At 42.9% G+C, this 16,486-nt stretch overlaps 1 protein-coding gene and 1 pseudogene across 1 annotated transcript in view; one reads left to right on the forward strand and one right to left on the reverse strand.

Moving 5' to 3' along the window:
* Positions 1-3,559, reverse strand: part of ZMPSTE24 (zinc metallopeptidase STE24) — a 42,762-nt gene extending 39,203 nt beyond the window's left edge. The window contains exons 1-2 of the mRNA XM_061122279.1: positions 3,372-3,559; positions 1,035-1,181 (exon numbers count right to left, since the gene is read on the reverse strand). Of these exons, the coding sequence (XP_060978262.1) occupies positions 1,035-1,181; positions 3,372-3,494 (270 nt within the window). The 5' untranslated portion in view covers positions 3,495-3,559. The remainder of the gene's footprint in view (positions 1-1,034; positions 1,182-3,371) is intronic.
* Positions 3,560-3,755: 196 nt separating this feature from the next.
* Positions 3,756-15,183, forward strand: LOC133041527 (large ribosomal subunit protein eL19-like; annotated as a pseudogene).
* The last annotated feature ends 1,303 nt before the right edge of the window (positions 15,184-16,486 follow it).

Below are 16,486 nucleotides of genomic sequence, written 5' to 3' on the forward strand. Positions count from 1 at the left end.
GGGTCAAGGGCCAGGAAAGATCATAAGAAGAAGACAGAGAAACGGCTCGGTACTGTATAGCCTCTCTTGTTTTGGTATGGGGAAAGACTGGCCCTGTTTTACTAAGTAAAAACTATCTGTCACTCATTACTTTACTCAGTAAATATGAATTATATGCTTACTATATGTCAGATACTAGGTATAAAATGATGAACAAGACTTTAAAGTACCCTGTCTTTAAGGAACTACCAGTCTGTAATTCAAACAGGCAAATTCAATACAATGTGCCAAGTAAGTACTCTGATGGGAATAATAATGGGATGCTGCCTAACCCAGACTTGAGGGATGGGGAAATTTCAAAGAATTTCTTAGAAGAGATGATGTCTCAGCTGGATTCTAGTGAAAGAATAGGGATTAATCAGGCCCCAGTGCAAGAGTAGAGATGAACGGGGACAGGAAGGGCAGCCCAGACAGAGATAACAGCATGTGAAAAGACTCAAGGTCATAAGAAATCAATCTGGGTGTGAGATGGACAATAAAGAAGTGGGAAGAATTTGGGGGAAGGAATAAAAAGACGAGGCTCAAGTAAGCAATGCCCCAATCAAAGGGACCTCTTAAATCATGCCAGGAAATTTAGACTTTACTCTGAAGGAAACAGTGGGCCAGCAAAAGGTTTTATGTAGAATAACATGATCAGAATTGTGCTTCAGGATTCCTTAGGCTGCAATGTGGAGAACAGGTTAGAGTTATGAGTGAAGCAAGAAGACAAGCTGAAATTGTTACAAAAATAACTTACAATGTAAGGTTCTTTTTCATACATGGCCTCAGGGTGACAGTTACCATATTCCACAATTTTCAACTGTCTATAGACAGTTATGTTTCTGCCTCTTTTGCTCCCACTCATTACTATCAACAATAAAGGTTAAGAAAGTATTCTGGGATTTGTAGGTGTGGTACCTACCCTCTTTTGTGTCACAAAACACAAAAATGAAAATAAACATTACAAGGTATTAAATAATTTGAGAGACTGTCTCTCCAAGAAGTAAGGTACTCACAGTGCCTTCAACCTCTGAATAGAGTCCTGACCAGAAGCTGAAAGTACTTTTATCCAGCTGATACAGTCGAGATTTCTCAAATGTTTCTGAATCCATGATCTGTCCTAACTCCAGCGGTACATGAGTTGTAGTTTTATATACCCGTCTCTGAAATATTTTGAAGAAAACACCTTAAGGAAACAGTCAAGCCAACTTGTTACTTTTACAATAGTTGTTTACAATGAAACATTGACTGGCTTATAACATTAACTTGCCACTTAAGCCTGATGAATTTGCTCTCAGTTCAGTTCGGTTCAGTTCAGTTGCTCAGTCGTGTTCAACTCTTTGCAACCTCATGAATCACAGGATGCCACAGGCCTCCCTGTCTATCACCAACTCCCAGAGTTTACCCAAACTCATGTCCATCGAGTCGGTGATGCCATCCAGCCATCTCAGCCTCTGTTGTCCCCTTCTCCTCCTGCCCCCAGTCCCTCCCAGCATCAGGGTCTTTTCCAATGAGTCAGCTCTTCGCATGAGGTGGCCAAAGTATTGGAGTTTCAGAATTTGCTCTATACGTGCACAAATACTGCATTTGGTCAAATACACTGACCACTAAAACAACTGGTAGAAGAAAGTATAAGGAGAAAACCTGAAACTAGTTGACTAGGTGAAATTAAAATCAAAGCTGTCATCACACTTATGTTTGCACAGGTAAACCAAAACTGTAACATTACAAAGGCTACCAATCATTCCAGGAATAACATATATCCTATAACACAGAAAACAAATCTCTGGATAGAAGAATGTAAATATGCTAACCATGGGTATTAACGGCTACTGGGACTAGTCATTAAATTTGATTCTAGAAGCCAAATTAAGGGAAATTTGAGAAATGACAGAAACAGATCAGGTCTTCAAGGAAGAAACTCATACCAAACTCTAAAAAGTAATTTCAGCCCATGGTACATAATAGAGGGAACAGATTCCAAATAATATAATGGGCAGCATTTTCTACAATGGTTTTATAACAAATGGCTTTTCTATTTATTACTTGGACACCTTAACAAACCCTTGATAACTGGCATTACATTAAAGCATAATTGAATAAAGAAGACTACCAAAAAGTAGTTACTATAACTAGGCTTATTATTAAAGATAGGTAGATGTTCAATACCCCATCTTCAATTTAGACACTAGATCCTGTGTGCTTACTTTCTGCAAAGGTACTTCTCTAGGCCTAAAGATTCTGTACTAAGGAAGCTATCCTAAGAGCTTAGTCAGGGAACCTAGTGCTATACAGTTTAACACCTCTTTGAATATCACAGACTAAAAAAAAGAAATCTAGATAGAATCCAGACATGACATCGAAAAATTTAAATTTTGATTTAAAGATTCATATAGAATGCAATCTGAGAGGAAAAAATTGCAGAGGAAAAAGAATGTAATGCTCAAGAAAAAGGTTCCAATAGTTAAAAAAGGAAAGGTCTTCCTGACCATCAGTTGACAATTCAGTGCCAACACAGAAGAAAACCAGACTGGTCAATTAAAATGGTCAGTTACACTTAAAAATCTATCTTACTTAAAAGTTCACATTTCAGGAATTCCCTGGTGGTTGAGTGGTTAGGACTTCTGCCCTTCCACTGCCAGGGTGAGTAGGGAAACTAAGATCCCTCAAGCAGTACCGTGCTGCCAGAAAAAGAAAAGTTCAGATCTGTAATCCATCAAACTGTTAATTCTGATTATCTCCAGGGAACTGTTACTAGGTAACTTTCACTTTCTACTTTACTGTTTGTTTGAACAAAAACAATAAATATGCTTTTAAGAAAATACTGCTCTTTGGGCAAAAACCAACATACTTGTTTCTTTTTTTAAGGGAAAAGAGTTCAGGTCCTTGGAAGGACTGAGAAATCTTTATTTTCAGAAAACGGCTTCCTAGTCCTACGGTTAAACGAGACACAAATGTCATGGGGAAGCTGTGATTCTAAACTTTCAGCACCTTCCTTCTAAAGGCTTATGGGTTGCTGCCAAACATAAAGGAGGTAAGTCTGGGTCCGAGAATCTTCAGGAAGCTGTGGGGCAGGTACGAGAGCTCAGGCCTGACAAGGCGGAAGCCCTGATTCCCCTTTCACCAGGCCCTAAACGGCCTGGGGCCCATGACCACGTTGCGGAAAACATCCTGAAGCACCAGATTCCCTCAAGGCCTACCCCGCCATCGGGCCAAGCTAGGAGGCTCATAGGGACCCATCAGGTCAAGGCTGCTGCTGTGGCCGCAGCAATCATCCAGGGACATGGATGGAGAACGAGGCTGGCCTAGGGCAGGCCGGGTGTCGGGGTCAGGTGGGCCCTGTCTAGGCTCACCTGCCGCTGTGCTAGGAAGGTCTCCCAGAGATACACTGTCCAGGAGAAGAGCAGCACGGCCCCGAAGATACGCTTCTCGGCCGGCATCTCCCACATCGCGTCCAGCAATGCCCACATCCCCATGGCCACCCGGTTCCGCCGGTTCCTTCAGCGTGCACTGGTGCCACACCGACACCCGTCCCCTCAGAGAGTCCCCGCAGTGTCACAGCAATACGCGTCCCTCCCGAACGCCTCTATACCGACACCCCGCCCATCCCATTCTCTCCGCTCAGCCCGCAGTGTTACACAGACACTCTTCCCCATACTGACGCTCCCTAGGGCCGCCTAGTGTCTGCTGGAGCAGGACAAGCCCCGCCTTTCTCACTTCCGGCCCGAAGACGGTCCAGATGCCGATTTCCGGCCTCCGCCAGCCCCAGCGTCCCTGTTGCTGCGGTGCACCAACATTCCCACCCTCCACTTCACGCCGGGTGCCTGCTAAGTGTTCCGGTTTCCCTTCTATCCGAGGCAGTGAGGTGGAATCTCCGCTTTCTAGCCTCCAGAGGGGAAATTACTTCTTGTTCCGGGTCTTATCCTGGTTGGGCTACAACCTCTGCTGTACTTTCCGCGGCCAGGACCAGTCCACTGTATTTGGGGCTAAGGGGGAACGAAGAGAGTGGACCGCTGCTCCAGCCGTGAGGAAAAACGGAAGACGAGCCGGTTTCCCAGGCTCTAGGAATCATTCCTCTAAACTGGTGCTTCGCAGAGCATGGTGTGCATCCCGGGGAAATTTTAAGACTAAAGGAATAGTTAAGAGCGGGAGTAGACATTGTAAGTGTAGTATTTTTACTTTATTGAGCTGTTCTGAATTTAGGCATGTTAGAGGGTGGGCGGTAGTAAGGAATTTTTTGTTTTCTTTCGCCACTTTGTACCAGTTAGGTTCACAAATTTTCTAGAACGTCCCACAGAACTAAGAAAAACACCTCACTTACTTTACAGGTTTGTTAAAAGAATACAACTGAGGAATAGCCAAATGGAAGAGGTAAGGCACGGTATGGGCTACCGGTGGCTTAGTGGTAAAGAATCCACCTGCCAATGTAGGAGACACAGGAGTTGCAGGCTCAATCGCTGGGTCTGGAAGATCCCTTGGAGGAGGAAATGGCAACCCACTCCAGTATGTTCACCTGGGAAATTCCATGGACAGAGGAGTCTGGGGGCGAGGGGCGGGGGGGTGGGCGCTAATGTCTATGGGGTCTCAAAAGAGTTGGACAACGCTTAGCGACGAAACAACAACCTCTTAGAAGATCTTAGTTCCTCACCAGGAATTGAACCCAGGCAACAGCAGTGAAAGTCTTGAGTCCTAACAGGGGGCTTTGCTAGTTGCAGCAGGCTGGTTCAGTAGTTGCAGCATACGGGAATTTTCATTTAAAAATCTCAAGGCTCCCATCCCAAGTGAAGTCAGAGGTGGCATTTTGCCAAAGAGAGTGTGCCCTGGATTAAAGCAAGGAGCTAGGTTAGACGTATCTGAAGTGAAGGAACTGTCCTATACCGTTTAAACTTAAATTGAGAATTTAAATTGATACAGCCACTATGGAGAACAGTATGGAGTTTCCTTTAAAAACAGCTACCATATCCTGCAGTCCCATTCCTGGGCAGATATCCAGAGAAAAACACAGTCTGAAAGGATACATACACCCAATGTTCACTGGAGCACTGTTTACAATAGCCAGTGCAGGGAAGCAACCTAAATATCAACCAACAGAGGAATGGATAAAGAAGACATGGTATATATATATATATATATATATATATATATATATAATGGGTTATTGCTCATCCATTAAAAAGAATGAAATAATGCCATTTGCAGTAACAAGCATGAACCTAGAGATTGTCATACTGAGTGAAGTCACAGAAAGAGGAGTATCATATGATATTGTTTATATGCAAAACCTGAAAAGAAATGATAACAAATGAACTTATTTGCAAGACAGAAGCAGACTCACAGACTTGGAGAACAAATGATAATTGGTTCCAGGGGAGGGGGAGAATATATACATACACATAGCTGAGTGCTTTGTTGTGCTCCTGAAAGTGTCAACAACAGTGTCCGTCAGTTACACTCCAATATAAATGAAAAGTTAAAAAAATTACCTAAAGTGAAAGAGCTTTACTCCTTATCTAAGAACAGATTTCTTTCAAAACTCTGTACCATGTGTGTCTTGAAATTTACAAATGACTTGTGGTCACAATAATACCTGTTAGCACATTGATTTGACTTGAAAATTTTTCTGACTGAAGTCTGATTTAACTAGTTTGACAAAGGAACTGGCCTTGCTAATTTGCATGATTCTTATTTACAATAATTGAGCTAAAGCTGCAGCTGCAGCTAAGATATATTTAAAGTGATATTTTAATGCTAAAAATGTGTTGCAATTAACAGTATCTCGAATTTCACATCTCTTCCTAAATGCCTCTCAGTGAGAGTGATCAGTATAATTAAAGGTCCCTTGAGAAAGTTAATGAATCTAATGACAGAATAACAAATTTTTTTGCATGTCAAATGGTTATAAGTTCTTTGCTTTCAACAAAATTAGTAGTGGAGCTGATTAACCTGTCAGCTGATGAAGGAACACTATTGGATTTTTGACATAAAGTCCGAAGGAAACTGTCCAGTGAAAAAAATGGAAAACCTAAAAGCTGAGAATTATCTCTTTTTTTTTGAGGACATTGCTGAAGACTATAACCTGGGAAGGCCTCTCAGAACTCTGAGGGATTGTTTCAAAGAAGTAAGGGGTAAGCCAGGATAAGTGAGTTTTTGCTGGGGAAAAAAAGCAAAACAAAACATGTAAAACATGAAAAGGTTACTGCTCAGCACAAAAAACAGGCATCTCAAGTTAATGGTTTCAGTGCTTCTCTATGAATCAGTTCAGTTTAGTCACTCAGTTGTGTCCAACTCTGCGACTCCATGGACTAGCACTCGAGGCTTCCCTGTCCATCTCCAACTCCCAGAGCTTACTCAAACTCATGTTCATAGAGTTGGTGATGCCATCCATCTCATCCTCTGTCGTCCCATTCTCCTCCTGCCTTCAATGTTTCCCCCATCAGGGTCTTTTCCAGTGAATCAGTTCTTCATATCAGGTGGCCAAAGTATTGGAGTTTCAGCTTCAGCATCTGTCCTTTCAGTGACTATTTAGGACTGATTTCCTTTAGGATGGACTGGTTGGATCTCCTTGCAGTCCAAGGGACTCTCAAGAGTCTTCTCCAACACCACAGTTCAAAAGCATCAATTCTCTATGAATGGGAAGATATAAGATTCTGGGCTCATTGAAATTATTCCCTTTGATATAATGTCTTACTATCTAGGGCCAGTATGCTCATTTTCTCCATCCTAAATTGCTTTCAGGGTGCAATGTTGGGGCGGCTGCAGTAGCTGATGACTTGATGGCAGGCAACAGTCTCTCTTTTTGCTGTTGTTTTCTCGTTTTTTGACCACTTGCAGCCTTCAGGATCTTAGTTCCCTGGCCAGGATTTGAACCCAGCGCCACTGTAGTGAAAGCACAAATCCCTAACCACAGGGGCAGCAGGGAATTCTTGCAGGCAACATTCTTTGTTTACTGAAATAGCAGGCAGTGTTTTTTGTCCATAAAACCAAAGAACTGATTAATAATCTTCTAACAAAACTACCAGCATTATCATATATTTTTGTGAGTAATATTCCTCAGCACTGTATTAGCTAAAATAAAGAAGAAATAAAACTGAAAGGGAAATCTTTTATCTAACAGCAAGAAGTAGTCATTCAGATACATGAATTAATTGGTAGAGAGGCCCCATCTATCTCACTGAGAGTTGCATTTCCAGTAGAATTTTACCTTTTTTGTTTATGTATTATCAAATTTGTAATCATGTCATTTTGAGCAGCTACATGTTAAAGATAACTATAATAATTAGTTCAGAAGGATTCTAATACAGTCATACAATTACAGAAAATATTTTAAAATTTTACCTATATACATATTTTTATTGCAAAGATGTGATCAGTAAAATGTTTTTCAAACATAAAACATTACATTTGGATACCATTCTATGGGGAAATAGAACATAAATATAAGTTATAAAAGAACAGTGTAGAATTACAGAATGTTGAAGACCTCATTTATGTAATTTTAAATGATTGATGGTTATTCAGTTGTTATGTCGATCCTGTTGGAGATATGATGAATGATTTAAGTTTTATCTTAAATTGTCATTGTTTACAATTCACAATTACATCAAAAAAGCAAGAGAGTTCCAGAAAAACATCTATTTCTGCTTCATTGACTATGCCAAAGCCTTTGACTGTGTGGATCACAGCAAACTGTGGAAAATTCTGAAAGAGATTGGAATACCAGACCACCTGAGCTGCCTCCTGAGAAATCTATATGCAGGTCAAGAAGCAACAGTTAGAACTGGACATGGAACAGACTGGTTCCAAATTGGGAAAGGAGTACATCAAGGCTGTATATTGTCACCCTGCTTATTTAACTTTTATGCAGAGTACATCATGAGAAATACTGGGCTGGATGAAGCACAACCTGGAATAAAGATTGCTGGGAGAAATATCAATAACCTCAGATATGCAGATGACACCACCCTTACGGCAGAAAGTGAAGAAGAACTAAAGAGCCTCTTGATGAAAATGAAAGAGGAGGGTGAAAAAGTTGGCTTAAAATTCAACATTCAGAAAACTAAGATCATGACATCTGGTCCCATCAGTTCAGTCGCTCAGTCATGTCCGATTCTTTGTGACCCCATGGACTGCAGCACGCCAGGCCTCCCTGTCCATCACCAGCTCCCGGAGTTTACCCAAACTCATGTCCATCGAGTCGGTGATGCCATCACTTCGTGGCAAATAGGTGGGGAAACAATGGAAACAGTGACAGACTTGATTTTGGGGGGCTCCAAAATCACTGCAGATGGTGATTGCAGCCATTAAATTAAAAGATGCTTGTTCTTTGGAAGAAAAGTTATGACCAACCTAGGCAGCATATTAAAAAGCAGAGACATTACTTTGCCAACAAAGGTCCGTCAAAGCTATGGTATTTCTAGTAGTCATGTATGGATGTGAGAGTTGGACCATGAAAAAGACTGAGTGCCAAAGAATTGATGCTTCTGAACTGTGGTGTAGGAGAAGACTCTTGAGAGTCCCTTGGACTACAAGGAGATCCAACCAGTCCATCCTAAAGGAAATCAGTCCTGAATATTTATTGGAAGGACTGATGCTGAAGCTGAAACTCCCAATACTTTGGCCACCTGATGTGAAGCACTGACTCACTGGAAAAGACCCTGATGGGGGAAAGATTGAAGGCAGGAGGAGAGTGGGACGACAGAGGATGAGATGCTTGGATGGCATCACCAACCCTATGGACATGAGTTTGAGTAAGTTCCGGGAGTTGGTGATGGACAGGGAAGCCTGGTGTGCTGCAGTCCATAGGGTCGCAGAGTTGGACATGAGTGAGCAGCTGAACTGACTTGACAATTTTCCAGGATTTACATACATTGCAACTATTCCAGTTTATGATGAAAACTTTTAGATGTTGTTCAGTCACTAAGTCGTGTCTGACTCTGTATCCGCATCGACTGCAGCACACCAGAGGGTGTGCTTTCCCTCCCTGTCCTTCACTATCTCCCATAGTTTGCTCAAATTCATGACATTGAGTTAGTGATGCTATCTAACCATCTCATCCTCTGCCGCCCTCTTCTTTTGCCTTCAATCTTTCCCAGCATCAAGGTCTTTCCTAATGAGTCTGCTCTTCAAGGTTAGGTGGCCAAAGCATTGGAACTTCAGCTTCATCATCAGTCCTTCCAATGAATATTCAGGTTAGGTTTCCTTTAGGATTGATCTCCTTTCAGTCCAAGGGACTTTCAAGAGTCTTCTCCAGCACCACAGTTTGAAAGCATCAATTGTTCGGTCCTCAGCCTTCTTTTAGAAGACAAATTAGATATCAACTTAAAAATGCAAGGAGATAAACATTTTCTCAAAATGCTCTCTTGGACTTTCATTGCTGTGTCCTCTTCAATCTTGTCTCCTCTCTCTGGGTCCACCCAGCCTGCTGCATTTAGTTCAGAGCCTCACAGAAGCCCCTGCCACCTAGGCTAAGGGTACAGATGTAGAGTCACTGCTTGCATGCTAGGACTTCACAGCTACACCACGTATTAGTAACATAACACCTCTGTGCATCATTTCCTTATCAGTAAAATGAGAATAATAGTATTACCCCGTCATTTTGTGAGGATTAAATGAGGAAAATCATGTAAAGCACTTAGTCATGTGTCTGGCTCTGAGTAAATGTCCAATAAGGATTAACTACTAGCTCACCATACTTCGGAGAATCGCACCTTAGTTGATCTGTCACCATTAGTCTGAGGAGACAGGGGATCAGAAAGCTGGTATGACATTTCTAAAAGTCAAAACTGGAATTCAATCATTTATTTAACAAATATATGTCTGCTAAGGTGATGGACAGGGAGACCTGGAGTGCTGCGGTTCGTGGGGTCACAAAGAGTCAGGCACGACTGAGCAACTGAACTGAAGTACTAGACAGTGTACTAGGTGCTGAGGATATTACAATGAACCAAACAAAGCCCCTTCCTCTCCTGAAACTTAACTTTTGTAGTGGGCTGAAATGGATGAGGAGTTGATAGCTAAGAAGCATATATACAGCAATAAAAGCTGAGGCTGTGATAAGTTCTATGAAGAAAAAGTAGGGAAAGAGGGAGGCAGTGTGTTGGGATGGGCACTATTTCATATTAGATGGTCAAGGAAAACCTCTCAGGTTGTTATGCAAAAAACTGGGTCACCAGTCTTTATGGTGGGTATCGAGCCAAAGAACCCAACCAATGGGAATTCCCTGGCAGTCCAGATGAAACTGTCTGTGTCAGATTGAGACTTGAACCCTGGCAAAACCCATGGTCTTCCATCTAAGATCACACACCTGATTTCAGAACTTAGTGAAGCTCAAGTTCTTGATGTCTCATCACAGAAAGAATTCCTTGAGAGACAAACTGGTAGGCAAGAAGTAGATTTATTAATATAGGAAGCTTGCAAGAGATGAAAGTGGGCAGGTGAGGTACCTCTGCCCCAAGGATTAAGTGGGCTACAGTTTTATAATCAAAGGAAAGTTTTGGAGTAGACATCAGGCTTACATCATTATCTCCTCCTTAATATCGGGAAGACAGTGTCTGACCCTATGAGGTCAAACTAGGGTTATCATAGTGCTTATTCAAATCAGTAGAAGGGTAGTGACATTTTTCTTTCACCTAATGACCTGGAGGCATATCTTGTGCTCTTATTGGCTTTATAGTTAAGCAAGACTACTTAGTTTCATGACCTTGTTCTGTTAGCTTTCTTGAGTGATCATTGACATACAGTGGTCTCCCAAAATTTCCTAGGTTTCCCTCTATATATCAGTCCTAAAGGAAATCAACCCTGGATATTCATTGGAGGTGGCTTCAATACTTTGACCACCTGATGCAAAGAGCCAACTCATTGGAAAAGACCCTGATGATGAAACGGAGCAGGACCATATGGTCCTTGACCCCACACCATGTCCTCTGCCTGTCTTTTGCCTGTGGAAAACCTTAGTCAAAGAATAAGTTTAATCAGAGAAGTGAGAAATGCTGAAACAAAGGAAAACAAAGGAGACTAAATGATAATAATGTAGTCATTAAGCATAGTCTTTGTGTAGTCAAGGACCTTTAGTTCTTTCTCAAGAGCTATAGGTAATGTTCTGAGCCATATCCTGTGAGCTGTCTTACAGATACCAAAACACCAGGTGGAGAAGTTAACTACATGCTGACCAGACTGTACCCAGGACTTGAGCTGCCACAGTTCTGAGAACTGACCTCAAAGAAATGGGAGCAAAAAAAAAAAAAAAAAAAGAAATGGGAGCAAGTGTACCCTGGAACTGAAGATTTAACTGTACCTAAAACAACCAAGATGATGCTGGTCAGACCACTGATGACCAATTGAACATGACTGTTAGAGATGACTGTGCTGTTTCTGCATGTAACCCACTGCCCCTCAACCCACTCTATTTATAAAAACTCTCACCCCCTCCTTATTGGCAGGGAGATGGGGGGAATTAGCCTTTGAACAGATGTCTGCCACCGTCCCCCAGAGTTGCCAGCATCTGAAATAAAGTGAACTTTCCTTTCCACCAACCTGGCCTGCTTATTGGCTTTTGAGCGCTGAGCAGCTGGACGCCGCCCCCCCAGCCCACACACACACACCTCCTTTGGGTAACAATGCTGGGAAATATTGAAGGCAAAAGGAGAAGGGAGTTGCAGAGGATGAGATGGTTAGATGGCATCACCAACTCACTGGACATGAATTTGGGCAAACTCTAGGAGACAGTGAAGGACAAGGAAGCCTGGCATGCTGCAATCCATGGGGGTCACAAAGAGTTGGACATGACTTAGCAACTGAACAACAAAAACTGGAACTTTCACAGCTACCTGTATAACTATTCTATTCTGTTCCTATTCCCAGGTGGCACTAGTGGTAAAGAATCCATCTGCCAGTGCAGGAGACATAAGAGATAGGGGTTCGATCCCTGGGTGAGAAAGATCCCCCAGCAGAGGGCATGGCAACTCACTCCAGTATTCTTTTGTTTATTTGTTTGTTTTTACACTCCAGTATTCTTGCCTGGAAAACCCAATGGACAGAGGAGCCTAGCGGGCTTCACTGTATAAGTTCGAAAGGAGGCAGACACGACTGAAATGACTTATCACACACACATTTCCTATCACAGTAGTCAAGACTCTTTGCATTCACTGCTGAGGATCCAGGTTCAATCCCTAGTCAGAGAACTAAGATCTTGCAAGCCATGTGGTGCAGCCAAAAACAAAAACAACAAAAAAGACACAAGCAAGCCAAAGAATGGAAGAAGGAATGATTTATTTCTTGCAGCAAGTAAGGAGAACACCATGGATTTTTCCTGCAGCAGTATCTCCCCAAACAGCAAAATTGGGGAAGTTTTGAACTATGGGAACATGCATATTCATGAAGGGACTCAAGCTAAAGAGAATTCAGCATAGAATTGGGGCAGAACTTGCCAGAACCTAAGCTTTAGTTGATTGAGGGTCTTGGCATGTATTGACAGTTACCATCCTCCACCTGGGTGGAGACCTTGTGTGTTAGTTGCTCAGTTGTGTCCAACTCTTTGCCACCCCATAGACTGTAGCCCACCAGGCTCCTCTATCCATGAACTTCTCCAGGCAAGAATACAGGAGTGGGTAGCCATTACCTTCTTCAGGGGATCTTCCCAGCTCAGGGATCGACCCCAGCTCTCCCGCATTGCAGGCAGATTCTTTACTATCTGAGCCACGAGGGAAGCCACTAAGGTGGAGACCTTAGTTCCTGAAGAACAGCTCAAAGATATACATCAGATTGTTAAAAGACGCTGTTTTAGCCCTGAACTATTGTTTCTTGACTGCTTTTCCTGTGTTGCTGCCTTTTTTCCCCCTTGTTGTTGCTGTTCTGTCGCTAAGTCCTGTCCCACTCTTTGTGACCCCATGAACTGCAGCATGTCAGGCTTCCCTGTCCATCACTATCTCCTGGAGCTTGCTCAAACTCATGTCCATTGAGTCAGTGATGCCATCCAACCATCTCATCCTCTGTCACCCACTTCTCTTGCCCTCAATCTTTGCCAGCATCAGGGTCTTTTCCACTGAGTTGACTCTTTGCATCAGGTGGCCAAAGTACTGGAGCTTCAGCTTCAGCATCAGTCCTTCCAGTGAATATTCAGGGTTGATTTGCTTTAGGATTGACTGGTTTCATCTCCTTGCTGTCCAAGGGACTCTCAAATTCAGGGGACTCTCCACAGTTCAAAAGCATCAATAATTTGCGTTTCGCCTTCTTTATGGTCCAGATCTGACATCTGAACATGACCTAAGCCCATTAATTACTCAGGCCTGTTCAAGGGCAACCATTTTTGCCAGGCTTAGATCACAAAATGGCTTAGGCCAAAAATGGATGCTCTTATGTCAAGAAAGCCATGCCTGGTTCTTTTTCTCTGAGGCCCTCATATGTTATCTGTTTACAAGAGTAGCTGACATTTGAGTACAGACAGACCCAAAGAAAGTAAGAGAAAAACTGGGGGTCCAGGAAAAGTGTGCCATGCACAGCAAACAGCAAGAGCAAAGGCCCTGAGGTCTGACAATGTTTAGCATGTTTGAGGAGGAAGGAACTGGGAAAGAGTGGGAAAAGTAAGGAGAGGGCAATGTGGGTCATGCCGTAATGCACAGTCTTTTACTTAGGAATTTGACCTTTACACAGAAGGAAACAATAGGCTATTAAAAAGTTTTGATAAAAGGAGTAATATGATGTTTTCAGCTACTCTGTAAAGAATAAATTGAAAGGGGACAAAGATGAAAGTAGAGAGTCCCATTAGGAGCCCAATTCATAGAAGATCCAGATGAGAAATGTTTGTGACTGGGACTTGGGTGGTAGGGGTGTAACTCTAGAGAAGTAAATCATGGAAAATGAGTAATAACTTGTTCCCCTTTGCAGAAAAATAGTATTGATAGATGGGCTGGAGATCTCCATGAGGCAGCCCCTATTCATCCTTTGTAACTTTAGCCCTGACCCTGGAACAAGAAAGGGGCTCCATAAATGTCAATTCATCAGTGAAAAAAAAATAGTACTTTTTTTTCTTTTTGCCACTGCAGCTGCAGCCAGGAGTATACTCAGACTTCAGGAGAGGCTTGCCTCCAGGGTCCTCCGCTGTGGCAAAAAGAAGGTCCAGTTGGATCCCAGTGAGGCTAATGAAATTGCCAGTGCCACCCCCCATCAGCAGATCTGGAAGCTGATCAAAGATAGGCTGATCATGGGGAAGCCTGTGACTGTCCATTCCTGGGGTTGATGCCCGAAAACACATTGGCTTGCCAGAAGGGCAGGCATATAGGCATAGGTAAGCAAAAGGGTACTGCTGTGCTGCTAAGTCACTTCAGTCGTGTCCGACTCTGTGTGATCCCATAGACGGCAGCCCACCAGGCTCCGCTGTCCCCGGGATTCTCCAGGCAAGAACACTGGAGTGGGTTGCCATTTCCTTCTCCAATGTGTAAAAGTGAAAAGTGAAAGTGAAGTCGGTCAGTCGTGTCCGACTCTCAGCGACCCCATGGACTGCAGCCCACCAGGCTCCTCCTTCCATGGGACTTTCCAGGCAAGAGTACTGGAGTGGGGTGCCATTGCCTTGTACTACTAGTGCTCAAATGCCTGGGAAGGTAACCTGGATGAGGAGATTGATAATTCTGTGCCAGCTGCTCAGCTGGTACCGTGAATCTAAGATTGACTGCCACATATATCACAACCTGTACCTGACGGTGAAGGATAATGTGTTCAAAAACAAGCAGATCCCCATGGAACATATCCGCAAGCTGAAGGCAGACTCACAAGAAACTTCTGGTGGACCAGGCTGAGGCCCGTAGGTCTAAGACCAAGGAAGCTTGCAAGCCCCATGAAGAGCATCTCCAGGCCAAAAAGGAGGAAATCATCAAGACTCTGTCCAAGAAGGAAGAGACCAAGAAATAAAGTTCTCCCCTTCTTCTCTGTACATAGTGGCTTCAGCAATTGCATAGATCACTCATTCAATAAAAAACAAGCCTTCATCTACCAAAAAAAATAAAAAAAGATGGGCTTGCCTGCGTGGAGACTGACACAGAAGCCTCAAAACAGGCTGTTGTCTGGGTTTTGCGAAAGAAGAGAGACTGAATTTGGTGGGTAAGGATTCTCCTCCTTAGAGTGGTGGGCACTGGTATAAGGTAGTTCATGTACCCCATCTAACCTGAGTGATAAAGTAGCTCTCAAACCTTTTCCCTATTTTGCCTTGATTCTCCGCTTGCCAAGCATCCAAGATCTCTTAATGATGTATTTTACATAAGTGATTTGATCTCAAGAAAAGAATGACCCTCCCCCACTAGGAATGAGTTGTTTGGTATCAATCTCTTATGATTGTAGTGTGAATCACCTATCTTTTCTGGAACTGAGAGCTAGGAACAAGGTGACAACCATCAGTTTCTTTTGCATCTAGCTCATTGTACCCTCTGTCTCCCTCACAGACTACCAAATCTATGTTACTCCCCTGTTTAAAAACCTATACTGGGCCATTTCCAAGAGTAATGGTATGAACTTTAAGGCCCTTCATTACCTGACATTGAAACGGTGCACCTCTGATTGAAACTTGCATCCATAGTTTTTTCATTAGAATCACTCACCTGGTGTCTAGACTTACTGAGGATCAGGTTCTCTGTGTCTCAGAGCAGAAAAAATTCAGTGAAAGACAAAGTGATAGGTAAGAAATGGATTTGTTTAGAGAGAAGCATGCCCCACAGACAGTGACTGGGCCATCTCAGAAAGCAAGAGACCCTGAAATATGACACGGTTATTTTTTATGGGCTGGGTAATTTCATAGGCTCATGAGTGGGAGAATTATTCCAATTATTTTGGAAAGGGGTGGGGAGTTCCAGGAATTGGGCCAATACCCACTTTTTGATCTTTGATGGTCAGTCTCAGAAATCTCATGATGCCTGTGGGTGTTCATTTAGCTTTCTGATGTGTTAAAATGAGTGTATACTGAGGCACCAGGTCTAGTGGAAGTTGACTTGTCCACCATCTTGGACCTATTTGGGTCTAATCAGTTTATGTCATGTCCTCAGGCCATTCTTTTAAAATTTGTGCCCTGTTTCAACATCATTCTACTCTTCTAGGTCCTTTTGATATAGCCCAGATCGGTAACCAAGATAAGAAAACTAGAAATTTGCAGGGAGGCACTGAAAATTAGCACAAAAATTGAGACACTGACTTTAAAAGATTGATTGGCACTCCTTCAGCAGCACAATTAAAAACCTTCCCACCTACACTGTCAGCCAATGTACATTATTGATAAACCCCATCTGTTCTGTTCACATCATGAATTAAAGCTGATTTGAGGATGTGTCCTTGCCTGAAGCCAAAATCCTTCATGGTAGCTCTGGAAATAGCCAGTTCTCAGTCATCCCGAAATTCTCTTTGTCCACCAGGTCAGTTCAGTTCAGTCGCTCAGTCGTGTCCGACTCTTTGCGACCCCATGAATCACAGCACATCAGGCCTCCCTGTCCAT

Source organism: Dama dama, chromosome 20, assembly GCF_033118175.1.
Source record: "Dama dama isolate Ldn47 chromosome 20, ASM3311817v1, whole genome shotgun sequence".
In the NCBI taxonomy this organism is placed as follows: Eukaryota; Metazoa; Chordata; class Mammalia; order Artiodactyla; family Cervidae; genus Dama; species Dama dama.